General features: G+C 39.4%; 1 protein-coding gene across 7 annotated transcripts in view; it reads left to right on the forward strand.

Annotated features, from left to right (window-relative positions):
- Positions 1-27,283, forward strand: part of LOC127576058 (F-box-like/WD repeat-containing protein TBL1X) — a 286,475-nt gene that overhangs the window by 207,950 nt on the left and 51,242 nt on the right. For all 7 annotated transcript variants that reach the window (XM_052026399.1, XM_052026394.1, XM_052026398.1 and 4 more), the window contains one exon: positions 17,719-17,825. In XM_052026399.1, coding sequence (XP_051882359.1) covers positions 17,768-17,825 — 58 coding nt within the window. In that variant the 5' untranslated portion in view covers positions 17,719-17,767. The remainder of the gene's footprint in view (positions 1-17,718; positions 17,826-27,283) is intronic.

Consider the following 27,283-nt stretch of genomic DNA (forward strand, 5'->3'; position numbering starts at 1 on the left):
TAATTACTTCAAGAACACCAGATCTTTTGGATTTGTGAACTGTGTCCAGTTCTGGTCGCCTCATTATAGGAAGGATGTGGAGGCGTTGGAGAGGGTGCAGAGGAGATTTACCAGGCTACTGCCTGGATTAGAGAGTATACATTATGAGGAGAGACTAAGGGAGCTAGAGCTTTACTCATTGGAGAGAAGGAGGATGAGGGGAGACGTGATAGAGGTATACAAAATATTAAGAGAAATAGATAGAGTGGACAGCCAGCGCCTCTTTCCCAGGGCACCAGTGCTCAATACAAGAGGGCATGGCTTTAAGGTAATGGGTGGGAAGTTCAAGGGAGATGTCAGAGGGAGGTTTTTCACGCAGAGAGTGGTTGGAGCATGGAATGCACTGCCTGGGGTGGCGGTGGAGGCTGATACATTGGTCAAGTTCAAGAAATTGTTAGATAAGCATATAGAGGAATTTAAGATAGAGGGATATGTAGGAGGAAGGGGGTAGATAGTCTTAGGAGTGGTTTGAAGGTCGGCACAACATGGTGGGCCAAAGGGCCTGTATTGTGCTGTATTTTTCTATGGTTCTATTTGAGACACAGTTCAATTATTGTTGGCCAAATTTGCATCACTGACTGGCAACATGTTAAACATGCCTGCACTCACCACCACCCCCGCCCCACCCCAACACACACACACACACACACACACGCGCGCGTCAGTTCTGCAATTAAGTCTAGAGAATGTCCAATTAAGGAAACTGTGAAACTTAATATTTCCTGGAACCACCCCCTGATATCTTATGGCTATTAAAAAAACTAGAATGGGAATCTTTATTTTCTTGTGTAGAACTATCTTGTCCTAAATAGTTTGTGGGTCTCTATTAAATCAGATCTGCTGCTTCTTAGGCAGTCCCTCAGGATTAAGGATAATCCTGACTGTTCCACAGGTGAGGCAGGTAGTGTGTGATGGGACTGACAGATGGGCAGTTTGGGAGGGGTGCTCTTCCACTATATTTTAAGCTGGGCATCTGTGTCCTCCTGACACGAGGACTCAACATTCTCAATACTATTCCAAATGCTCCTCCTCCATTGTGAGTGGTTGTGGGCCATGGATTCCCACAAATCAATGGAAATGTTACACTTTTTCAAGAGGTTTTGAGAAGATTATTGAACACTTTTCCCTGTCCACCTGGTCATCTAGGCCATGACAGAGTTTGGAATAAAGTTCCCATTTCAGGAATTTGGTGTTGGACATGTGAATGACTTAGCCTGCAGAATCGAACAGTTCGCTTGTTGCATTCAGTCACATTAGCTTTTACAACATGAAGGATTTGAACAAGCAGTTATTGGATTATTGAATATACCCAAGGGCTGTCAAAGAAAGCTCAAATTCAGTGCTGCAGATTTATTGATATAAAAGGTCTCCCTTCTCCACCTAGACCTTTCATTATTTCTTGAATTCTTTTGGGTGTTTGACAAAAAACTATTCAGAAAACACCAGAAGAATAATTAAGAACAAAATAAAAATATTGCAAAAGCTTCCATTTTATTCTGTTACATACATATAATTTGAAACACAGATCATTTAATTAGTCCTTTTGATGTCTAAAAACTTGACTAGTTTAAAGTGACATTGGTTTTAGCATTTTATATGCCCAATCCAAAATCATGCCTTAATTTGTCTATTGCTGCTTTTTATGTTTTCTGTGTATCTACCTCAATAACCTTTCTATTAAGTCATTAATAGCAATTTAAGTGTATGAGGGAAGGGAGTGGTATCTTTTAAGAAAGACAAGTTTTCTTTCCCCATTAACAATTTTCCTCATTATTCTATCAAGTTGCTGTTGTCATTATGATATTAATAGGGAGACAACTAGATGATACAAGTTTACATCCATAATGTTTATTGCAAAGTATTAAAAAATGTAATACGGGAGAAATGAAGGAGACTGGGAGTATTTTTGGTGCACTTCTTAGTGATAAAGAAGTGTTACAGTAGATATTTAATATCTACTTCAAATTGAAGCAGCTCAAAATCGTGCTGAGACTGTGAGAGCTTTGGTATTTTTCCCATCTTTCATTTACATTTACATATCATGTTTAAAGCATCTCTATAGCAACTTTCCTCTCTAATCAATCAAATGCTCCACATTGCTGAGGATGATTTTTGTAGAGCAGTGATATAAAAGCCGCATAGCACTTAGAGGCAAAGCTGCAATATAAAAAAAGAAAGGCAAGGCTAGATAAAAGCATTGTATGAATGCAATAAAGCTGTGTGCAAAAGCTCTTGATAAATCTAATGAAATAATTAAAGCAACACGTTCATGACCAATTAAGTAAAAGATTTCTCTCTATAAATAAGAACAAAATTAATACTTAACACTCTTTGTAACGTCAGACACAGAATGTTAATTGTGTCCTTTTATGAAAAGTATCTTAAGCCCATCTTAGCTCTCCTGAACATGGCAATATTAAATAATGACATTTCAACTATGGATTGGTCATGTATTGAGCCACTTCCAATCAAAGGTCTAGTCTCCATCACCATTGGTATGCACCTGCAGTGACCCAGAGTTCAGGCAGAAATTCACAGAGCCACAGGAACTTAAAATACATTACTGGAGGCTCTGGACAAATTTGGAGTTTTAAGTTATTTCAATATCTGTGGTAGGTTTGGTTCCAGTGCACCACTTTTGAACAGCAACTTCATTGCTTTTAATGTACATCTTTGGCAATGGCAGGCAGCGCAATATTGCTTTTGCAGAATTAATGGCAGAGCACTGTGACTTGAGCAACAATTTCTGGATATTAATATTTAGAAGTACATCTGTCCCTCACCTGAAGTTGCTGCACCATTAGCACACCACTATTTTGTCAATGAATTCTGACTCAGCATGTTACATGTGGCTGAATAGTTGGAAAAGGAGGGTGCATGTGAATTCCATTGCATTCTTGCCTAAAGCTTTTCTCCACCTTGGAAATTCTGGATATGCTAAAATACTGGAGCACGAGATAGAGATGAGGCTCTTTCATAGTGTTATAGAAGAATGATTTACCTGAGCACTTAGAGAAGTAACACTTCTGGGCATTGTTATTTGAAGACACACTCATTTGAGGTAGTCCTCCCACCCTTTAAAATAGAATTTACCTATGGTGTTCACTTAAATTATTATTCACCTCTTATGACCAGAACTGTGCACAGTATTCAAGCTGCAGCTTAACAAAGCCTTACTGGTCATATATTAAATATATTGGCTAATAAAGGAAAGCATCCCATAGGCTTCCTAACAAATGTATTGACTACCATGGTACCTTTAAAGTTGACATATACTCATTCATTCTGTCTTGCCTTGTCTTGTCTCACTTTCCAAAAAGTAGAAGCAACTTGAAAACAAGGATGAGAATTTAAGAATCTGCGCTTAAAAGTATTAGTAAATTAATGCTTTGATAGAATGAAAGCAAGCTGCAAAATTCTCCATTTTTGAAAATCTTAGGATTTGCATACAGAAAATCCACTATTCCATGAACCAGTCTGGTGAACTTTTGTTACACTCCCTTTTTTAGGTAAGGAGACCAAAATTCTACACAAAACTCTGAGTGCAGTCTCACTGAGGCCTTACATAATTGCAGTAGGATATCTTTACTCTCATCCTCATAATAAAGGCCAGCATTCCATTCTATTCGATTCCATGCACAGCTTTTCAACCAATAAATCAATCCATGCTAGCACTCACCAAGACCCAGGTTGATAAATGGCAAGTACCACATGCCACAAAAGTCAGGTAATGACCATCTCCAACAAGAGAGAACCCAGCCACCAACTTTGACATTGGATAGCACTATCATTGTCAAGTCTTCCACCATCAAGATAGTGTCATACGGCATTGAAGCAGGCCATTTGACCCACCACGCCCATGCCGACCATTGGGCACCCATCCATTTTAATCCCATCTTCCAGGACTTGGCCCATAACCTTCTATACCTGGGTGATTCAAGTGCTTGTGTAGACACTTCTTAAATGCTGTTAATGACTCTCCTTGCACCATTCCCTCTAGCAATATGTTCCAGGTTCTCGTCACTTTCTGGATGAGAGAGGTCCCCCTCAGATCCCCTCTAAATTTCTTATCATTTAAATCTGTGTTGTCTAGCTTTAACTACCTCTGATATGGGAAATGTTTCCTGAAGTCTACCCTATCTATACCCCTCATAATCTTATATACCTCAATCACGTCCCCCAACCTGGGGATCAGCATTGACCAGGATATGTCACATAAATATATGGCTTAAGGTGTAGGTCAAAGGCTGGGTATACTGAGGCTAGTAACTTGTCTCCTGACACCTCAAAGCCTTTTCACCATTTACATGGCATGTCAGGAATAAGAAGAAATGCATTAAAACTCCAATGACCCACAGTCTGATTGTTCAGAAATCCTATGGTTTGACATCTGTCTCACCATGTGCTGATTCTTGTGCTCCTTTTAACAGACCAGGGCCCTATTTTCCTGTGCCTTTAACACACCGGGGCTCTTGTTCCCATACTCCCTTTAAACCCTTTGGTTCCCATGTTCCCATTAAACTAACCTAGGCCCTTTATCCCGCCCTCCCTTTAAACTCACTGGGGCCCTGTTTCCATCCTTGAGGCTCACCAAGTTCTCTTTCCCGCACTCCCTTTCAACTCAACGGGTTCACTGGAAAATTTAGTACACTGTTTTGTAACATCTCAAAAAAAAAGCAATTTAAAAGAGTGTTTGGGGTATCAATAAGAATAGTGTGGGAAATCTGCCAATCCAGCACCATTATGTTCCCAAACATACTGGATTAATAGAGATTTACTCCCTGGATAAGTGCAGCTTGGTCTTGTGCAAACAGCTGCTTGATTAGTACACCATCAGCCACCTTAAATATTCATTCCCTCCACCAGCAGCGCATAGTGGCTGCTGTGTGTACCAACTACAAAATGCTGCCATTATTCTCCCAAACCCATGATCTCCACCACCAAGAAGGACAAGGGTTTCAGCACATGAGCACACTGCCACCTCCATCTTCTCCTTCAAATAGCAAGCCATCATGACTTATAAAATATAATCACTGTTCCTTCTTCATCACTAGGTCTAATTCCTGGAATTACCTCCAACCGAAGGACTGCAGCAGTTCAAGAAAGTGGGCACCACCACTTTCTCAAGGACAAGTAGGGATGACCAGTGCTTGTAGTCTGCCCTGTCATAAAAGTTCATTACTTTTTTGAAAATTTGCTGATGTAAGATTCCACAGCATTGTCCCAAAGGACACTCATAGCGCTTCATGCTGCATAACTACAGTTCAGGAACTCTTGAACAAAGGGCTGGATGCTTGGTTGTTTTATCAGCCTGCATCCTTCCACCTGAACCTTATCTCATATTTCTGGATGCTAATTTTTCACTTCCCCTTCAGCCTTTGCCATTTAGCTGCCATTTGAAATTTTCCCAAAGGCTTCAAGAATTTTTGCTGCCCCTTTGACAAACACTTTAATATCTCTGTCATTTTTAGATATTTTGCAAAGCTTTTATTGTCCACATCACTTGTCGATATTTTGCTGTGCTTTTATTTCAAAACTATAAATTGTAGTTCAAATCATCTAGAGGTGACAAGATGTCTGTTAATATGCTTCTCTATTTAGTAATAGTATTATTAACTTTTCATAATCTCTGTATCATTAATGTGCGAGTTTTTGCAAAACTTCTCAAAATTACAAGAGAAATGACATCCACTTAATTTATGTTCCAAGATGATTCACCTTCAGTAAATTGTGATGGGGAAAGCGGTAGAGTATGCTACCATGTTAACATCATGTTGTTGGTTTTCAGACTATTAAGGAAAGTGTTAACAAGAACTTGCTGTTCTACATTTATGACTCTGCAAAAATCTTTGCACATAATCATAGTGCTTAATCATTCTTTGTGAGTGCACAATTTTCTTCTCTATCTTTTGAAGTGGAAAATTTGTCGAATCCTATTCTAGGGTGACATGAAAGTTATATAGGATAAAATTATAAAGTAAAGATTTTTTCTGGAACTAAATAAATAGCATATATAAAAATTAACTGAAGTAAATTTGCATTGTGTAAGTTCTCTACCTTAAGGCCTACAAATCTAATCAGAGCAATGTTTCATTCAAATGTATATTGATATTAAGAAGCAGTCAGCAGTGGTTTGTACTTTGGCTTCCTTTGAAGTAAGAGAGCTAAGAGCATAAAGTTTAAGATGCCAAATTAAGTCCTTGCTTCAGTTAAGTTATACAGTTACAAAGATTCTCACATAATTTAGCATTGGAAATTCTTGTTATCAGCACTCAGTTTGACAGCTTAAAAATCATCAAAGACTGAAAACCCCACGGTAGTTTGTTGTTTATTTCCCCTCAAAATTATGTTCAGGTTACTATTTTGCAATAAGACAAATCAAAAGTCAAAACTGTTCCCTTAATGTGAAGAGAAATGATGGCAGTGCCTAATATTACTCATGAATGCAGTAACATGTTAACAATGTATTTAAGAGTTTTACTGTTCATTTTTCCAGCAGCGATTTATTCAAGTTACAATACCATAGATCTTTTCATGAAAGTAATGCATGTGCACATTGATATAATCTTGCATAGTATCAGAAAAATCCATCAATATTAGTTCCTCCGGATGTTGTCTTTATCATTTCCACTGATTCCATTTGACATATAACTTTTATTGAGCTGTTTTTACCTATGTACCTTAAAGCAGTTCACATAGTTTCAGTTTAGTGTCATGGAAGGACAAATAACAGAACAAATAACAGAAGGACAAATAACATAAAAAAATTAATTTGCAGAGAATGAACCATCTACCATATTGTGCCTAAATTAAGCTGGAACCTTGCCTACTTTTGGAGAAGTTACTTCATTTTAATGGCATATTGGGCAAATCAAGAGGCAGCGGCTAAAGTATAATAGTCGCAGAGCAAGTGTAAATTTATGTATGACTTTAAATATATTCACTACAAGAGATAAGAAATTTGCATTTTTTTTTTACATACATCTGGCTGGTAATTCCATAAAGACTACTGGCAGAATCCACCTCACATGTCAGCTTTCTCCTGACTTCCTCAACTGCAAAATCAGAAACAAACTGGCAATCAGATGCCGGCATATCTGATCCCTCTCCCTCTCCCTCATGCTTCCTTCACTCTCGCTCCCCTCTCCCCCTCCCTGCTGTTAGACTTGCCCCTGAAACCAGCAGCAGAGTATTGATGTGCTGAGCTGAGGAGCTGGATGCACTTTGCATCTGGCTCCTCATGACTGGTACATGTAATACAATACTATTAACCTTCAGTGAGAAAGTAAGTATAGTTGTAAAAGCGGTTTGCTTGTTCTTTAGTTTATAATGTACAAAGATCAAAGGGGGATGTGAGGAAAAACCTATCTTAACATGGAGAATACTTTTAGAACATAGAACACTACAGCACAATACAGGCCCCTTGGCTCACAATGTTGTGCCGACATTTTATCCTGCTCTAAGATCTATCTAACCCTTCCCTCCCACATAGCCCCCTATTTTTCTATCATTCATGTGTCTAGCTAAGAGTCTCTTAAATGCCCCTAATGTATCTGCCCCCACAACCGCTGCAGGCAGTGCATTCCACGCACCCACCACTCTCTGTGAAAAACTTACCCCTGACATCCCCCTTATACCTTCTTCCAATCACCTTGAAATTATGACCCCTTGTGTTAGCCATTGTCGCCCTGTGAAAAAGTCTCTGACTGTCCACTCGATCTAAGTCTCTTATCATCTTGAACGCCTCTATCAAGTCACCTCTCATCCTCCTCTCCAAAGAGAAAAGCCCTAGCTCACTCAAACTGTCCTCATAAGACATGCTCTCCAGTCCAGGCAACATCCTGGTAAATCTCCTCTGCACCCTCTCTAAAGCTTCCACATCCTTCCTATAATGAGGCGACCAGAACTGAACACAATACTCCAAGTGTGGTCTGACCAGGGTTCTATAGAGCTGCAACATCACCTCGCAGCTCTTGAACTTAATACCCCGACTAATGAAGGCCAACACACCATACGCCGCCTTAACAACCCTATCGACCTGTGTGGCAACCTTGAGGGATCTATGGATATGGACCCCAAGATCCCTCTGTTCCTCCACACTGCTGAGTCCTGCAATTAACCTTGTATTCTGCCTTCGAATTTGATCTCCTAAAGTGTATCACTTCACACTTATCCGGGTTGATCTGCCACTTCTCAGCCCAGCTCTGCATTGTATCAATATCCTGTTGTAATCTACAGCAATGTTCTACACTATCCACAACACCACCAACCTTTGTATCATCAGCAAACTTACTAACCCACCCTTCCACATCTTCATCCAAGTCATTTATAAAAATCACAAAAAGCAGGGGTCCCAGAACAGATCCCTGCAGAACACCACTGGTCATTGACCTCCAGGCAGAACACTCTCCATCTACTACCACCCTCTGTCTTCTATGGACGAGCCAATTCTGAATCCACACAGCCAGGTTTCCCTGGATCCCATGCCTCCTGACTTTCTGAATAAGCCTTCCATGAGGAACCTTACCAAACACCTTACTAAAATCCATGTACACCACATCCACTGCTCTACCTTCATCAATATGCTTTGTCACATCCTCAAAGAATTCAATCAGGCTCGTGAGGCACGACCTGCCCCTCACAAAGCCATGCTGACTCTCCCTAATCAGCCTGTGCTTCTCTAAATGCCCATAAATCCTGTTTCTAAGAATCTTCTCCAGTAATTTGCCCACCACTGAAGTAAGACTCACTGGTCTGTAATTCCCAGGGTTATCCCTACTCCCTTTCTTAAAGGAACAACATTTCCCAATCATCTGGCAGTACTCCTGTGGCTAGTGAGGAAGCAAAGATCATCGCCAAAGACGCAGCAATCTCTTCCCTAGCTTCCCGTAATAACCTTGGATATATCCCGTCCAGCCCCAGTGACTTATCTATCCTAATGTTTTTCAATAGTTCCAGCACATCTCTTTCCTCACATCAACGTGCCCTAGCATATCAGTCTGTCGTACACCATCCTCTAGGACTGATCTAGGACTCACTCTTTGTAAGGGTGTTTAAGGGTGATGAAATTGGAGTCAACCAGCACTTTAAAAGGAATTGAAAGGGTGCTTAAGGTGTTTGGGTGGTGGGGTGGGGGTGGAATGAGAAGCACCAGAGCTGTGGGAAAAGAGAAGGAATGAAGTATGTAGGTTTGTTATGTTAGGAGCCAGCACAGGTATAATGGGCTGAAAGTGGTCTGTAATGATTTTATTTCGACTCAAACTTAAAATGAAGAAGGAATGAAGACACTAACTTGACATCCAGCCTGTAAAATACTGCAGTATGGTACCAAACATGTATTCCTGCTCCCCTGCCTCGAACCACTCTGGGAAGAAGGTTATTGACCTTTAAGAGCTTGTAAGCTGTTCTGAGATATTCTTTATTTTACTTTATGTATATATATAGTTGATGAATGTTCTATAAGATTAATCTGGATGAGTAAAATTATGAAAACTTTTCTCTACCCTTCAGCTCAACATATTTTATCAAGTTTGCCACCACTGTTTATCTGTGAAATGAGCTTATAGTAACCACATTAGAGGATCATCTTCTGTTCAATGTGCTATTGAGATAAACACCATATTTTAATGCATCTAGCAAAAGGCTAGTTCTCTGCATCATTAATGGATCAGCATCAGCTCTTAAAGATTTCTGTGAATTGCTACATTACAAAGTAACATTGTTACACACTTGAGACATGTATAAGCACAGAAACCTTGAAGTATGTTACGTTATTTTTCTGCTATGTTGCATAATTTAACCAAATAGTTAATGGAAAATATAACAAAGAAGACGGTGAATTATTTTGTCAGATCATTCTCTTCCTTCTGACCCCAGAAACCTTAGTTTTGCCACTATGTTTTTTGATGCTTTGGCTTCTATGACTGTTGTAAACGAGCTGTGCCCATAACAAATGCTCCACTTAGTGGAATATTAAAATGGCTTTGGGGTTCTTTGCAGATGTCATAATTGCCCTTCGTATATATTTATGAATCAGGTCTAGAAAAACATCAACCTTGGCTTGGTTTCCACTTGGAACCACACCCCATTGTTCTTTCAGTTGCAAACTTGTTGATCTGATCAGATTGTAGAGAGCACTGGACAGGCCATTCAGCATTCAAATCGATGAAAATATTAAGTCAGGAAAAAGTAGACAAGTAAATTGATAATATAACCAGTTTTAGATGTAATAGACTCATTTGAACAGTGTTTTTCATAAATAAAAAATGGTTGCTGAGATGTGTGTGACAAGACAAATCCAAAAGCCTTTTTTGCTATTACCAGAATTTAGTTGAGATGTTTTAAACAGAGCATTTCCTTGTTGGAAGCCTAATATTGCAATGATAAAAATGGCATTTCAACAAGACATACAAAAATGTATTATCAATTGGAGATACAGCTGGAACTGCATTCCAAGGAAAGCATGAGAAAAGTTGGGCCAAAGAAACACATTTAATCATTTTGGGGCACTACAGAAGCCTTCATTATTATGTTCTCAAATGAAAAGAACCAGCATTTGGTGCTTCAGATTCTGTCTTTCTGATGGTGGTGACCAATAATCCAAAAAGGGAAAGTGAGAACTTGTAGACAATTGTAATACATTGTCCTTGCAAAGCCACAGACCTGTCTCAGCCTTATCTGAGATGTGTGGTTATTTCATTCCTCTGATTGATGCATTACCCTTAAAGGGATTATTGAGGTTCTCGATTTTCTTTCTGTAGCACTCTTATTCTCTCACTCTCTGTTCTGTTTTCTTCCATGTCAGCTACCTGCCCACTGTTTCCTGGCTACAGCTATTTCCTTGCTAGTGCACCGCTGTCATTCTATCTCTCAGCTCTACTGAATTCTTATCTGCCCAGTTCATGGTCCTTTATATTTGTTGCAGGCATTTACGATTAACTTCCATTTGAACCTAGATCCACCTTTTCCCTGGATGGCCTGACAATTTTTGGCTGCCTTGGTTTTTTTTAAACAAAAGTAAAAGAATGGAAAAAAATATAATTTATGGAAATCAACAAAATAAATGCAAGCGAGAAAGATAAAAGAGAGGGGAGATTCATGAAAAGTGGAGAGCAGAGAATTGTAGAAAGACAGCTGAGGGTAAGTTGGGTGGTGTCAGAAGTCCACTCCTTTAGGTGTTCCCCATCCCCCTTGCCCACACTGCACATACCAAAAAAAAATCTCGGGCATGGGAAAAAGGAGATAAAGGATGATCAGCAGTTACTGAGTCAGAGAAAGGTTGATATAGAAAGGAGCTAACTTTTAATTTGTTTTATCTACGTGCAGTGCTGCAGGAGCTGAGTATGTAAATTTTGTCAAATTTCTGCTTGCATTAACATTAGAATAAATACGCTTGTAAAATTCTGTCTAGACAGGATAAAATAGGTTTGTGTATAATGCCTTTTATAATGATTGCAGGTTTAACCTGAACATATGCTGGTGGAATACTTGGTGCAATACAAGAAATAGCTGTACACACGTTGTTACGTAGTACTTTGGAAAAAGTCTTTTGACCCAGTTACATTTTACCCATTTTAGAAACACCATGACAAAGTAAGTGTTTGCAGCAGTCAGTTACTTCAAATTTCTAAATTCTGTAGTGAGGTTTCTTTACTTTCCAATGTGTCAGGAACTGAAACTAGACATACACTGGTGGCAGTGTGGATTATTATATGAATCACATTGTAATATTGCTACACTGTTTTCCTGTTGAGCAAAGTTTATGAGAAGGCTACTTATTCTCCAGGTACATTGCTGGATTGTCAAAGGTGTTTATAGATATGTTTCATCTGCCCTGATGGAAGACTGACCATACCATATCTGCTGAATCTTACACCCCAATTGTACTATAAACAGCTGGTTAAACAGCCTTTTGCACAAATCCAGTTGTTGGCCAAAGGTTTTGTGCATTTATCTGAATGCAATTTTTTTTGTGGTTAATTAAAATGAATGAAAGGAAAACTATGCTCTGACAAGCACATGTGGAAGACTCTGCTGCAGTAAAACATTTGAGATTTGGACCATGAGCTGTCTTTTTTAAAACCAAGAGTAAGCTTGGTCTTCAGGCTAGACCAAATCAAACCAGACCAAGAAAGGAAGAATCAAATTGATTTGAACTGTTGAAGATGAATTTATATATATGTAGTTGTCAGAAGCCACCTTGCAGTTACGTAATATTGAGTCAACTTGAGTGATTCACAATTCTTAGATTTTTCATATGTTACTTTCCATAATTTTAGGATGGAGGGCTAATCTACATTAACAATTTAATAAACATATTCCTGTCAGCATATTCAACACTTAGCATAACATCATAGTAATTGCACTTAAAATTGTCAGTTATTCCTGCCTCCTGACTTCAGCAATGCAGCTTTGCAGAATGCTTTTAGGGCTTGTGGAGGGGCATAAAATGCCTGATGGCAGACCTGTCTGGTAAAGATATGGACTCAAATTGTTATTTCCCCAGAGAATGATGTAACAATTTCAGACAGGCTACAGTAATAATGCGCAGAGAAAGATGCCTTTGTAGAATTAATCATGCCATGGAGACATATCAAAGTGTTCCACATGATGAATTACTTTTTGGAGAATAGCAAATGATAATGCATAGGCAAATCATTGGAACAATTCGATGCCAATGTCATACCACAAACAGTAAGGTCACAGTTGATGGAGATTTATTTTGTCAAGACACTAGGTAAATGTGTTTTTCTTTAAAAAGTGTTGATGTTTTTATCATCATCCTGCACAGGTATTTGGGATCTTAATGTAACATCTCACCCTCCACCAATCTAATACATGCTCAGTTGCACTAAGCTGCAGTCCCAGACCATATTCCGAGGTAAAATGGTTTAGGGAAAAAGTGGGATGATTGTGGTGCAGAAAGGATGCTTGTGTCCTGAGGGGATCGCATGATGTGATCAGTGTACGTTAACATGGAAACAAACCATCCATTCCACGCTGATGTTTATCCTCCACAATTGAAGGACTAATAATTCTATCTACCAGCACTGTTCCTACTGTTCCTTTATTAACCTTTCCCTCAACAATTTATCTACCTAACCTGTTCTTAATTGTTACCACAATATCTGCTATAATCAGCTCTCCTATAGACATTTCCAAAGCTCTACAACCCATTCGATAAAAACGATAGCGTCTTCTGTTGTCTGGCTTAAATTTTTGCATTTCCTCATAGGACATGATTAATCACGAAAATAAAACTAAAAATCCTGGAATTGCTTAGAAAGGCAGGTAGTAGCTGTGAAGAGAAACATACAATATTTCAGTTGATGGCCTTTCATAAGCACTGGGAAAATTACAGATAAAATAAATAAAAGTTATAAATCTGTGACCTTGACTCTATAAAATGTTTTAAGATCTAGAGAAAACAGAACAATCAGACTAACCACAAAGGAGGGTCTGTGATAAGGTAAAATAATCGGAGAGACTAAATAACAAAAGAGATGATAAAGCAGGGTGAAAGAGGGTAGTAGGGGGATTAGTGAAAATGAGTCTAGTAGAGGTATAAATAGGAGAACATGAATATTATCTGAACTTACCAGAAGAAAACAAAAACACTAATTCTGTAAAAGTGAAATGCAAACATTGTAATTGCTGATTAACAGAAATTATTACTGTTGTACCCAAGAGGCTGTGATGTTGATAATTGAAAAATGATGTAGTTGAGCTGTATAGAATAGTCTCAGAGACAACAATGGAGATCTGACCAGATTTTCCGGAGAGTGGTTGCCAATCTGTGTAAAGGAGACCACTTGGTGAATACAAAGGGGTCATACAGCACAGAAGCAGGCCTGTTGGCCCACCAGGTCCATGCGACCATCAAGTACCTATCCATACTAATTCCATTTACCAGCACTTGGTCTGCAGTATACTAAGTTGGGAAAAGTACAAGGACTTGGTATTGGTATTGGTTTATTATTGTCACTTGTACTGAGGTACAGTGAAAAGCTTGTCTCACAAACCGATCGTACAGGTCAATTCATTACACTGTGAGGTTACATTGAGTCAGTACGGAGTGCATTGATGTAGTACAGGTAAAAACAATAACAATACGGAGTAAAGTGTCACAGCTACAGAGAAAGTGCAGTGCAATAAGGTGCAAGGTCACAACAAGGTAGATTGTCAGGTCATAGTCCATCTCATTGTATAAGGGAACTGTTCAATAATCTTATCACAGTGGGGTAGAAGCTGTCCTTAAGTCTGGTGGTACGTGCCTTCAGGCTCCTGTATCTTCTACCCGATGGAAGAGAGAATGTCCTTGGTGGGTGGGGTCTTTGATTATGCTGGCTGCTTCACCAAGGCAGCAAGAGGTGAAGACAGAGTCCAAGGAGGTCCGTAATGCCCTGGGCTGTGTCCACAACTCTCTGCAGCTTCTTGCAGTCCTGGGCGGAGCAGTTACCATACCAAGCCACAATACATCCAGATAGGATGCTTTCTATGGTGCATCTGTAAAAGTTGGTGAGAGTCAAAGGGGACAGACCAAATTTCTTTAGCCTCCAGAGGAAGTAGAGGCGCTGGTGAGCTTTCTTGGCTGTGGCTTCTACGTGATTTGCCCAGGACAGGCTGTTGGTGATGTTCACTCCCAGGAACTTGAAGCTCTCAACCCTCTCAACCTCAGCACCATTGATGTAGACAGGTGCATGTACACCGCCCCCTTCCCTGAAGTCAATGACCAGCTCTTTTGTTGACATTGAAGGCAAGGTTGTTGTCATGACACCATTCCACTAAACTCTCTATCTCCTTCCTGTACTCCAACTCATCACTATTTGAGCTACGGCCTACAACGGTGGTATCATCTGAAAACTTGTAGATGGAATTAGAGCAGAATCTGGCCACACAGTCATGAGTTTATAGGGAGTAGAGTAGAGGGCTGAGGACGCAGCCTTGTGGGGCACCAGTGTTGAGAATAATTGTGCCGGAGGTATTGCTGCCTATCCTCACTGATTGTGGTCTGTTTGTTAGAAAGTCAAGGATCCAGTTACAGAGGGAGGTGTTGAGTCCTAGGTCTCGGAGTTTGGTGACAAGCTTATTTGACTTCAGCTGGAAATTGTATTTGGAGCCTCAGATGATTGTCTGGTAAACTGGGCAGGGCAATGGCAGATGGCATTTAATCCTGATAAGTGTGAGATGATGCATTTGGGAGGTCTAATAAGAGTAGGATATATACCATGAATAGTAGGGCTCTAGGAGAATCGAGGAACAAAGAATTCCTAGTGTACGAGGCCAAATATCCCAAGCACTTGAATCACCCAAGGCTATGGATCAAGTGCTGGTAAATGGGACTAGTATAAATAGGACTTGATGGTCATGTATATGTAACCCTATGATGGGATGCAAGGAAGTACAGGTGTAGATGAAGCATCGAATGTGGTTGCGCAGGAAGGTGCAGTGGAAAGGCGAATGGAAGAGTGAAATTGGATCGATTATATGAGGAGGCTAGTGGAGTGGAAGATGAAGACAAGGGCAGCCATGTCCATGTCCTGAACAGTAGACTAAGTGGTGAAAGTAGCAATATTGGAAATGGAATGGGCATGGAATATGGCGCAGTCAGCTATGTTGGAGAGAATTATCGGTCATTGGACACAGTTTAATTCTATCTGCCCTGTATCATCTCTTGAAAGTCGCACCTTATTTTCCTTTGTGGAAAGCAACATATTTTCATAAGGATGGAGTGCTTTCAATATTAGCATTATTCAGAATTGATATTCATATTTATGAATTGCATGATATCACATTGTAAATTTAGCTCTTAAGCTTAATATTTTTGATAATCCATTGATATATTAATAATAGATGAAAGAATGGAGACCTGTATGTCAAAGCCAGTGAAGCATTTAAATTGAGAAGCAGAGTAAGATGAGGAGCTGTGGGTGTGCAAATGGCTTTGGATTAAGCCATGTCAACAAATAGCGAAATATTTATTGTTACAAAAGCATGCATGATCTCAATGTAGTTGGCAAAGAAAAGTAAAAATGTAATATTTCAGTAGTTCCAGAGCTGTCTTCAGATGCGTGCTGGTTCAGTTTTAAGCATCAAGCTTGTATTCCAGTACTATATAACACAGATTCAGCAGAATTATACCAGGGCTTAACATCATGAGGATAAAAATTTGATTTGTATTCCCTTGACTTCAAAAAAGTAATTGTTGATCAAAAAGTAATTGAAATTTGATAGGGTGTGTGGAGAGAAACTGTTTCTCCTTGTGTGGAATCTAGAACAATTAACAATAATAAAATTAGACCCAAGTCAATTAAGAAGGATTTTTGCATTCAGAGTTAACTTTTTCTCTCATAGGCTGTGGATGCTGAACCAGTTAAAATTTTTGATACTGAAATTGATAAATTTTCAAGAGTATCTAGAGATTATTGAATGAACAGGTTTAAGAGATGAATGGCCTACTTCTGTTCCGATGTTTGTGCAGTATCTATGGCAGAATTCATTAGGGTAAAAACTTTAAGGTTAAAAAGTTTGCCATTGATCATGTTCAGTGAAGAAACTGAAAGTCTGAATCTAAAGCAAGATGTGTTTAATTCTAATGTGGAATCAATTTTATGTAAGGAATAAACACACATGTAGGAATACTGTATATCACTTTCAACACTTACTGGTTTTAGTACTGGAATCCAATAAAATGTTCTTCCAGTGGGTTGCACTATTTTCCTTACATTCCTTGACTATGTCTGTATAGATGTAAGCTGGCTCTGTATAATAGGTGGTGTTTAAAGAACATTTTAAAATGGTGCCAACAGCATACACATAAATGCGGTTTTGACTTTGTGAGGTCTATTTATAGAGAGCAGAAATGTATATTTTTGTAAGCCTTCTCTAAAGTATTATTCTAGACACTTTTAATGTGAGCAAATTTTAGGACCCATTGTACTTCTGGAAACTTTGTGAACTTAAATGTATATTTTCATATTGCATTAATAACATCTCTAGCAAACACTTGTTCCTTTCTGTACCTTTCATATTGATAACAAACACTGTCATAGTTTTTGAAGACTAGAGCTGCCCATAATTGATATGAATCTCATGTAAGTGGAAATGGTTTCCCAGGGTTGCAGCTCATATGTTTCAAAAATAATATGCCAAATATTACCATGAAAGGGGAAAAATAAGGATGTTAGGACCGTAAAAGTAATCATTAAGGTTTCAATCTGTCATTATAAACTAACTGATTCACAATGCTTTTTCAGGAAAATAGAGTCACTGCCTCAATTAATCTGTCCTATGGATGATTCCAGCCCCAAGCTACATGGTTGACTTTAATACTGTCTGAAGTGCTTCAGCAAGTCATTCCATCATTAGCAATCAATACAAAGTTTGTTTCTGTACTGTGTCCACTTGTTCCAGGAAAGGGAAAATCTAGCCATTTATTATAGAGGCCATTTGTTCCACTTTGGACTTGCCATAAAGGGCAGATTCTAATGTTGAAATTTGGTTGTTTTGTCTTATTGAAATGTGCAGTAATTTGGACCACATTGCACTTGTTTCATGGTTCAGCGTTATGTTCAGTCATCCCACAGTGGAACCTGTTCTTGTTTATAATCAATGCTATTAATTTCCATGAAGCTTTATGAAAAATACTGAGCTATCAATTTTTTATTTCTTATCCAACAGGGCATAGATTGCACTGCTTGTAAACCTCATAGTTTGAGGTGGGGCTAAGATGAGCATAACTAGTGACGAAGTAAATTTCCTGGTTTATCGATACCTCCAAGAATCAGGTAAGATTAATTATATACACCGCAAAAGGTTTTCTATAGATTTATGAAGTAACTGATTCATATAGATCCTTATTTTGCATGCAGAAGCTTCTATTATTGAGTTTTTTTTAAATAAAGCTAGTGATTTGATATTAGGAGCTCAGCTTTTTAATGAATGGTTGGCAGATTTGTAGGAAAAATAAGTCTGCTTCTATACTTTGGCTCAGTCCCTGGATGTGAGCGTATGTAGGCAAGCCCTTAGAACTGGAGGACATTCACGTCATGCAGGTGGCTGCTGTGTGTGGGTGGGAGTTGTACAGTAATAGCTTTGTCTACATAGTTTGGCATAAAATTATGCAGACTTTACATATTCACAGTTTTAAAAGAGAATTTATTGGTATTTGGGGATTTTCTGTATGAACTGCTTAATCAATTGGTAGAGTTAAGAGCTTCTTTTTTACATCTATCCGCTCACAGTCGTGCTTTTGCCTGATCAATAGTCCTTCTTCAACATCAATTTATGAAGTCAATTGGTAGGCCAGCCAGTCCCTAAGGATATGATTTCTTTTATCTGTTAGACCATCACAATTGGCAGCAGATGAGTAGCATAAAGAATAAGAGCAATATCAAAACCCAGTACTTTAATGAATTAAATAGCACAATTATAATACTGTACAATAGTAAATATCATTGTACTAACTTGCATCGTCTTCAGTAAGCAACCTTTTGGTAATTATAAAGATCACTATATGCTGCGACATTAAGGTTTTTAAATGCATTTTATGTTTATATTTCATTTAATATGTTAGGAAAGATCAATGCTGTTATCATGTTGTTATTTGGATTTTATTATTTAGCTTGTTAAATGGATTTTTATTCCTGTGTAGAAATTATTTAATTTGTGCATTTGTATTGTTAAAATTACCCCTAGGACAAAGAGAGGTTGGAGTGAGAATCCATGTCAATGGTGGTGATAGGTTACCAATGTCCAGGATGGGAGTGGGAGGGAGGATCTGGTGTCCATAGCAGAAGATGAAGTGGGACCAGGCATCCATGGGGTTGGGTGTGTGGTGTCCAATAATAGAGGCAGTGGAAAGCATCTGAGGTAGTGAAGAGTCACAGTCCAACATCTGATGCTGTGGAGGCAAGTGTAACATGTGAGACAGTGATGTGGAGGATCAATGTCCGAGGCAGTTGGCAGTGGAGAGGTGTGGGAAGGGATATGCCAACATCCGAGGCAGTCTGCTGAGATGGATTTGGCCTACAGAAGGTCTTGTGCAACAATATACAGTATATTTTTTGAAAACATTGAAATACATTTACTATTAGTCGTGCATGATGAACACATTCAGAAAGTATTAACAAGTTACAGCAGGATCACATTAATTGCACACATGAATGCATGTTAATTGACAGTCACCAAAAAATTAAAAATATTATTTACCATGTGTACATCAATCATTTTTCTTTACTGTAATCATTTGAGAAGAATGCTTTATATTAGCGTGGTGAATCTCTCAAATTCTCTTCTCCAGCTATTGGTGGAAGCTGGATCATTAGAAGTATCTAAAGTGGAAGTAGATAAATATTTAATGGATGGAGGAATAGAGGGGTATGGAGAAATGGCACAGAAGATGAGTTGAGGTCAATAACTTTGTACTTTCATGTTTGACTCCATAAGGAGTGCAGAGAAAGAGTTGCCGCAAAATGTCTGTAACAAAGTTCAGGACTTCTGCTGTCGTGTGTGTGAAAATCCAAACTTTCTGGTCTTCAACTTTAACGTAGGGAAATGCTAGAAGTAATGCACATAATTCCCCCTATTTCTCCACAAATTCTTGGGTAAAACAAAGAAGCATCTTGATGTGTAAAGTAGAAGAATATCTGCACCATATTTGTTCAAGAAAGTGTCACATAAGAACAGTAAAGCCATTCGGCCCCTGAGCCTGCTCTCCCATCCAAAATAATCATGGCTGATCTTTCACCTCAGTATCACTTTCCTACATTAACTTAATATCTCTTGATTCCCTTAATATCAAAAATACTACCTCTGTCTTGAATATATTGAGCAACTGAACCTTCGCTGCCCTCTTTCGTCAAGAATTCCAAAGATTCACTACCCTCTGGATGCAAAATTTCTTCTCACCTCTGTTGTGAATGGCTGACTCCTTATTTGGAGAATGTGATATCTGATTCCAGTAATCCCAGCCAGAGAAAATATGAAGTCCACATCCACCCTGTCGAGCCCCATAAGAATTTTGTATGTTTCACAGAGATCACTGCTTATTCTTAAGAGTGTAGGCACAGTCTGCATAATCTTTGTTCATATGACATACCCACCATCCCAGGAACCAATCTGCCAAGTGCAAGTAAGGTGCCCATTATGAATGCTGGTCTGTGAAAATAATGGCATGAATTTTCATGTCCATTGTCAGTGGCAAGATAATGGGGAATAGAGCAATAAAAATTAAAATGCTTTCCTACTCCTTCTGTGACTCAGGGCACTGCCATCTTGACACTCACTTTGTAATATTGAGCTCAAGTACCCATGGCAAACTGGCCACACCAGTCCATAAATATCATGTCCCACAAGATCAATAGAACCTTGATAGAATTTTGAAGCGCCAATGAATAAAATGTGTGCTGATTTATTTATATGAAGGTTAACCAGAAAATTGATCAAATCACCAGCCATTTTGTTGCTTGCCATCTATTCATTGCCTGCACAACACTAAAATCTATCACAAATAATTCCAAATAAGATCTATTTTTGGTATAGATAACCAATGAAAATTTTTAAATGCATTGTTTGTAGTTAAGAAGGTCACTTCAGGAGTTCAGAGGGTATTTTCTTTAATTCAAAACACATCAGGTAACTTTTAGAAAAATATAAACCATCTTGTTTGACCTGTGGCACATTTCATGGGAGGGCAGATGATCTTAACTTCTCAAGTATATTGTAAACAACTGTTGGAAATAATCTGGAGAACAGTGTTTGGTAGGTAAATTAAGAGGTGTAACCCTTTCAGCACCTTACATTAAAACTAAGTCAACTGGCTACAATCTAAAAGCTAGCACATGCCTGCTATATATTACATTATGTTCTCATATAAATTTTATGAAGTTATTTTATGTGTCTGCAATTGATAAGATTTCTTTTCCCCTCACCAAAGGTAGTGTCTCATAACACCTGATTCCATAGAACCAGCTCCTTCTCAAGAAGTCATTGTACCTACAAGAGTGTAGCTGATAAGTGCCAGTTGAAATCAAATGGCAAATAAAACAAGAGGATTTCCAAACTTGGCTTGTACTTATTCCATAACAAAATAAGATTTGAAATTGCTATTGTGTGTGTATAAAATTAAGGATAATTGCAACCTAAAGGGGTAAAAGAAGTTACATTAGCAAAGTGATGAGATCTTGCACTGTATTTTCATTCTCCATCCATTTGTGATCAGTGGCTTCATGACTGACCTTCATCTTCAGTGAATCGTGATTCCAGCTTTCACATTGTTTCTATCATGGATTTTCTACACTGTATATAGCTTGATAGGGAGTATCTTTCAGTGTAGGCATCCGTACGCACAGATATTGGACCTTCCATTATTTATACTTCAATTGTTTACCATCTGGATCATTTCATTTAGTTGATTTCCTTGTTGCCGGCAAGGTTAACATTTATTGCCCATTCCTAATTGCCCTTGAAATATCTTCTTGGACTGTTGCAGTTCTGCTGATGAAGGTACTTCCACAGTAATATCAGGTATGGAGCTGCATAATTTAGGCCCATTGTTGATGGAAATGTGGAATAATTCCAGGTCAGGACAATGTGTGATTTGGACATGAATCTGCTAGTGGTGGTATTCCCATGTGCTGAATTAGGTTGCAGCTTAGGTCCTAATAAGATTCATAAATTTGGGAGGTGCTACCAAAGAAGCCATGAGGAATTGCTGCAGTATATTTTGTAGATGTTGTCATATTCCATTCACTGCACACCAGTGGTGGATGGAATCAATGTTCAAGGGAGCAGATGAAATGCCATTCAAGTGAGCTGCTTTGACCTGGATAGTGTCGAACTTCATAAGTGTTGTTGGAATTGTACTCACCCAGGTCAGCAGAGAGTATTCTCTGAGACTTGTGATATTTGCCTTGAAGATTATAGGAAGACTTTGGGGAATTGGAATGTATCTCACTTGCTGCAGTACACCAACCTGTTGACCTGATCTTGTAGCCATAGTGATTATCTAGCAAGTCCAGTTAATATATGGTCATATTGACCCTCCAGGATGTTGATAATGGGTAATTTGGCCAAGGCAATGCCATGGAATGTCAAGGGGAGGTGATTGACTCTCTTCTGTTGGTCATGTTCATTGCTTGGCACTTATTTGATACAAAGGTTATTTGCTGCTTATCTATTCTTGACAAGGATTTGTCCAAATCTTGAAGCATGCAGATGAGTTGTCAGGACCTTATTTTGGAGGGAAAGCCATTGATTAATCAGATAAAGGTGACTGGGCCCTGAGCACTAGGCCCTGGGCACTAGGCCCTGGACCCTGCTTTGAAGCATGCAGCGATATCTTGGAGCTAGGTTATTGACACTGTTTGTCTAAGGTATGACTTTAGCCCAATTTCCACTGACGTCTATTTTATTTGGGGTCCTATGTGTCACACCAAGTCAAATACTGCTTTGATATCAAGGACAATTATTCTCACCTCTCTTCTGGAATTCAGCTGTTTTGTCCATTTTTGGGTGTTTAGTGAAGTCTGGAACTGTGTGGTTCTTGCCAAACCCAAATTGAGCAAAAGTGAGCAGATTGTTGGTAAGTGCTGATTGAAAGCACTGTCATTGACTTCTTCCAATATTGCCTATCATTGGTGGACTGCTAGTTGAATTGTATTTTTGTGAACATGGCATATCTGGGTAATTTTCCACATGGTTGGCAAGATCCCAGTGTTATAGCTTTATTGGGACCACTTGTCTGGAGGCACTGCTCATTCTGGGTCTTGACTCTTCAGTACTACATTGTTATATTTCCCGGTCTCATAGCCTTTGCTGTTTTCAGTGTTCTCAGCTGCTTATTGAAATCTTGTGGAGTAATTCTCTTTGCTAAAGACTGATTTCTGTTATGAATGGTATCTCAGGAGAAAGCCAAGATGGTTCATCCATTTGATATTTATGGTTGAAGATCATTGCAAATGCTTCAGCCTTGTTTTTAGCATTCATATGCTGGGCTATACCATTGTTTTGAGTGAGGATGTCTGGGACTCTCTATCCATTGATCATTATCAACCAAAGTTCATGACTAGGTTTGGCAGGATGACAGAGCTTTGACCCTATCTGTTGATTATGGGATTGTTTAGTTACATTTTACATGCAGCTTTTTCATTCATGTAGTCAGGAATTGTGATGTCACCAGGTGATCCTCGTCATTGGGTATATCAGGTGCTGCTCTTGGCATGCTCTAAAGAATTCTCATTGAATCAAGCTTGATGGTACCAGTGGAACTGGGGATATGCCAGACCATAAAGTTAAAAATTGTGGTGGAATATTTCCTGGAAATAATGGAGAGCTACAGGTCTTGAGTAACTGAAGAGCTCAGAAAATCAGCATTAGTGAAAATCTAGTACTGGAGAAATTGAACCCAGTAAACCCCCAGAATTTGACCTGCATCTTAGCATTTTGAATGAGATGGTGGATGCACTGGCTGTCACCTTCCAAGTTTCCATCGAGTCTGGAATGGTTCCAAAAGATTTGAAAATAGCAAATGTAACCTGACTCTGCAAGGAGTGAGAAAGGAAATGAGGAACTATATAAGCCAGTTGTAGGGAAAATGCTGGAATCTAGGAAACAATAATAGCACTTAAAAAGTAGTAGTAGGATTGGGCAGAGTCAACATAGATTTATAAAAGGGAAATCATGTTTGATAATCTGTTTGAGTTTTTTGATGTTGTAACTAGCAGAATAGATAAGGGGGAATCAATTAATATGGTGTGTTTTGATTTGCTGAAAGTGTTTAAGCTGCCACACAAGTGATTATTAAATAAAATTAGAGCACACAGGTATTGCAGGTAATATACTGCCTTGGATTGGTTACAGGAAAGAAAACAAAGTACAAATAAATAGGTCATTTTAGATCTGGGAGACTAAAAGTACGGTTTTAGTGGGATCTTTGCTGTGGCCCTTGCCATTCAATGGTCTGGATGAGGAAATCAAGTATAATATATCCAAGTTTACTAATGACACAAAACTAAATGGCACTGTGTGTGCAGAGAAGATTCATGGAGACAGGCCATACAGCACAGTACAGGCCCTTCGGTCCACGATGTTGTGCCGATATTTTATCCTGCTCTAAGATCTATCTAACCCTTCCCTCCCACATAGCCCTCCATTTTTCTATCATTCATGTGGTTATCTAAGAGTCTCTTAAATGTCCCTAATTTCTTTGCCCCCACAACCTCTGCAGGCAGTGCGTTCCACACACCCACCACTCTGTGTAAAGAAAACTTACCCCTGACGTCCCCCTTATACCTTCCTCCAATTACCTTAAAATTATGCGTCCTCGTGTTAGCCATTTTCGCCCGGGTAAAAAGTCTCTGACTGTCCACTCGATCTATGCCTATTATCATCTTGTACACCTCTCATCCTCCTCCTCTCTAAAGAGAAAAGCCCTAGCTCGCTCAACCTATCCCCATAAGACATGCTCTCCAATCCAGGCAGCATCCCGGTAAATCTCCTCTGCACCCTCTCTAAAGCTTCCACATCCTTCCTATAATGAGGCGAGCAGAATTGAACACACTACTCCAAGTGTGGTCTAACCAGAGTTCTATAGAGCTGCAACATTACTTAGCAGCTCTTGAACTCAATACCCCGACTAATGAAGGCCAACACACCATACGCCTTCTTAACAACCCTAACGACCTGCGTGGCAACCTTGAGGGATCTATGGACTTGGACCCCAAGATCCCTCTGTTCCTCCACACTGCTAAGAACTCTGCCATTAACCTGGTATTCTCCCTTCAAATTCAATCTTCCAAAGTGTATCACTTCACACTTTTCTGGGTTGAACTCCATCTGCCACTTCTCAGCCCAGCTCTGCATCCTATCAATGTCCTATTGTAACCTACAGCAACCTTCTACACTATCCACAACACCACCAACCTTCGTGTCATCTGCAAACTTACCAACCCACCCTTCCACATCCTCATCCAAGTCATTTATTAAAATCACAAAGAGCAAGGGGCCCAGAACAGATCCCTGAGGAACACCACTGGTCACCGACCTCCATGCAGAATACACTCCATCTACCACCACCCTCTGTTTTCTATGGGCAAGCCAATTCTGAATCCACACAGCCAGGTTTCCCCGGATCGCATGCCTCCTGACTTTCTGAGGAACCTTATCAAATGCTTTACTAAAATCCACATACACCACATCCACTGCTCTAACTTCATCAATGTGCTTTGTCACATCCTCAAAGAATTCAATCAGGCTTGTGAGGCCTGACCTGCCCCTCACAAAGCCATGCTGACTGTCCCTAATCAGCCTATGCTTCTCCAAATGACCATAAATCCTGTCTCTAAGAATCTTCTCCAGTAATTTGCCCAGTTTCTCCAGTAAGACTCACTGGTCTGTAATTCCCTGGGTTACCCCTACTCCCTTTCTTGAACAAAGGAACAACATTTGCCACCCTCCAATCATCTGGCACTACTCTTGTGGCAATATGAATGGGCAAAGACATGACTGATGGCATACAATGTGGAAAATGTGAGGTCATCCACTTTGGGAGAAAAAGTAGAAAAGTGGAATGTTTTTTAAGTAGAGAGCACAAGGTATTGGTGTTCAGATCTGGGACCTGGGTTCAATCCTGACCTCAGCTGCTGCCTACATAGACTTCACATATTCTTTTAATGACCATGTGGATTTCTGCTCGGAGTTCCAGTTTCCTACCAGGTCCCAAAAAATGTACTGGTAGGTAAATCACCTCCTGTAGATTGTCCCTTAGTGTTGGTAAGTAACAGAAAGAATCGAAGGGGAGTTTTTGGGCATGTTTGAGAGAGAATAAGTCGTAGGGATACAGGGAAATAAGAGGACTCCTGAAATTGCTCCTCTGGGAGCCAGCATGCACCTAATGGGCCCATTGGTTCCTCTTGTGTCATTGTAACTACAAAATAAAATAAAGTTCAGCAAAGACAAATAGTTTGTTCGACTTTGTTGTGTGAGGGCATGAAAAGCCCCAGTGAGATCACATCTGGAAAATTGTGTGGGGATCTGGCCTCCCTACCTAAAGAAAAGAATATACTTGTGATAAAGGAAGTGCAGCATAGGTTCACTAGCTTGATTTCTGTGACCAGTTGTGCATGTGGGACAGTAATTTATTTTGTCTGTATAATTTTATTTTGTCTTTATGATTTTTTTCCAGTTGAAAAACCTATCTATGTTGTGGGCTGCATAAAAATAGATTAGCCTTTACTGATATCCAAGTGATGTCAATTCTGATGTTAATTTGATGTTAATTCATCTTAACTTTTCTTATGGTACAGTGGTGGTGCAGCAGTTTAGTTCCCAGTCCAGTGATCCAGAGGTCTGGACCAATACAGAGATGAGTTCAGATCCCACCACAATAGTCGTGAATCTTAAATGCAGAATAATCTGGAATTTGGAAAAATAATTAGTCTTGATAAAGATGACCACAAAACTACTGAATTGTGGTCAGGGGCAGGGAAGCTAGGCACTGAATTTAGATATGCGGATGATTGTCCCAGCCTGGTAAACCTTGCAGAAGTTCTTACCCAGTCTGCCCTTTATGTGACCTCAAACCTACTCAATGTGGTTGACTCTCAAACATCCTCTGAAATTGCCTGGCAAGCCATTCAGACGTATCATTACTGTTCAAACAAAGAAAGAATAAAACTGGATGGATCTGGCAAAGTTACTTCCAGCCCAGTCAACCTTGCAAAGTCCTCCTTAGTAACAGGAAGAGCTGTCCCACAAACTAGTCAAGCAACAGTCTGACATAGTTTCATTCATAGAATTATAACTTATTGATATATGACAGACCCCTCTATAAAAATCTCTTGGTAATACTGCCCTAGTGGCAGGACAGACACACAGAGATGGTGGCACAGTGCAATACTGGTGGGAGTCCTATACTTATAGTCCTTGGAGTCCTCAACGTTGACTCAAGACCCAATGAAGTCTCATAGCATTGTCAAACGTGGGAAAGGTAAATTCTTACCTTCTGCTCTCAACTGATGAATCTGTGTGCTGCCATGATGAACAACATTTGACAGACACACAGAAAGTAGTAAGGGCACAGAATGTAGTCTGGGTGGCAGACCAAATGCCACCATATGCAGGTTCCCCTCCAAGTTACACACCATCCTGACATGGAAATATATCTTCTGCCTTTCCAACAGCACCATGGAACACCTTCACCTGAAAGATTGCAGCCATCCAAGAAGGTATCTCACTACTACCTTCT

This window comes from Pristis pectinata, chromosome 11, assembly GCF_009764475.1.
Source record: "Pristis pectinata isolate sPriPec2 chromosome 11, sPriPec2.1.pri, whole genome shotgun sequence".
In the NCBI taxonomy this organism is placed as follows: Eukaryota; Metazoa; Chordata; class Chondrichthyes; order Rhinopristiformes; family Pristidae; genus Pristis; species Pristis pectinata.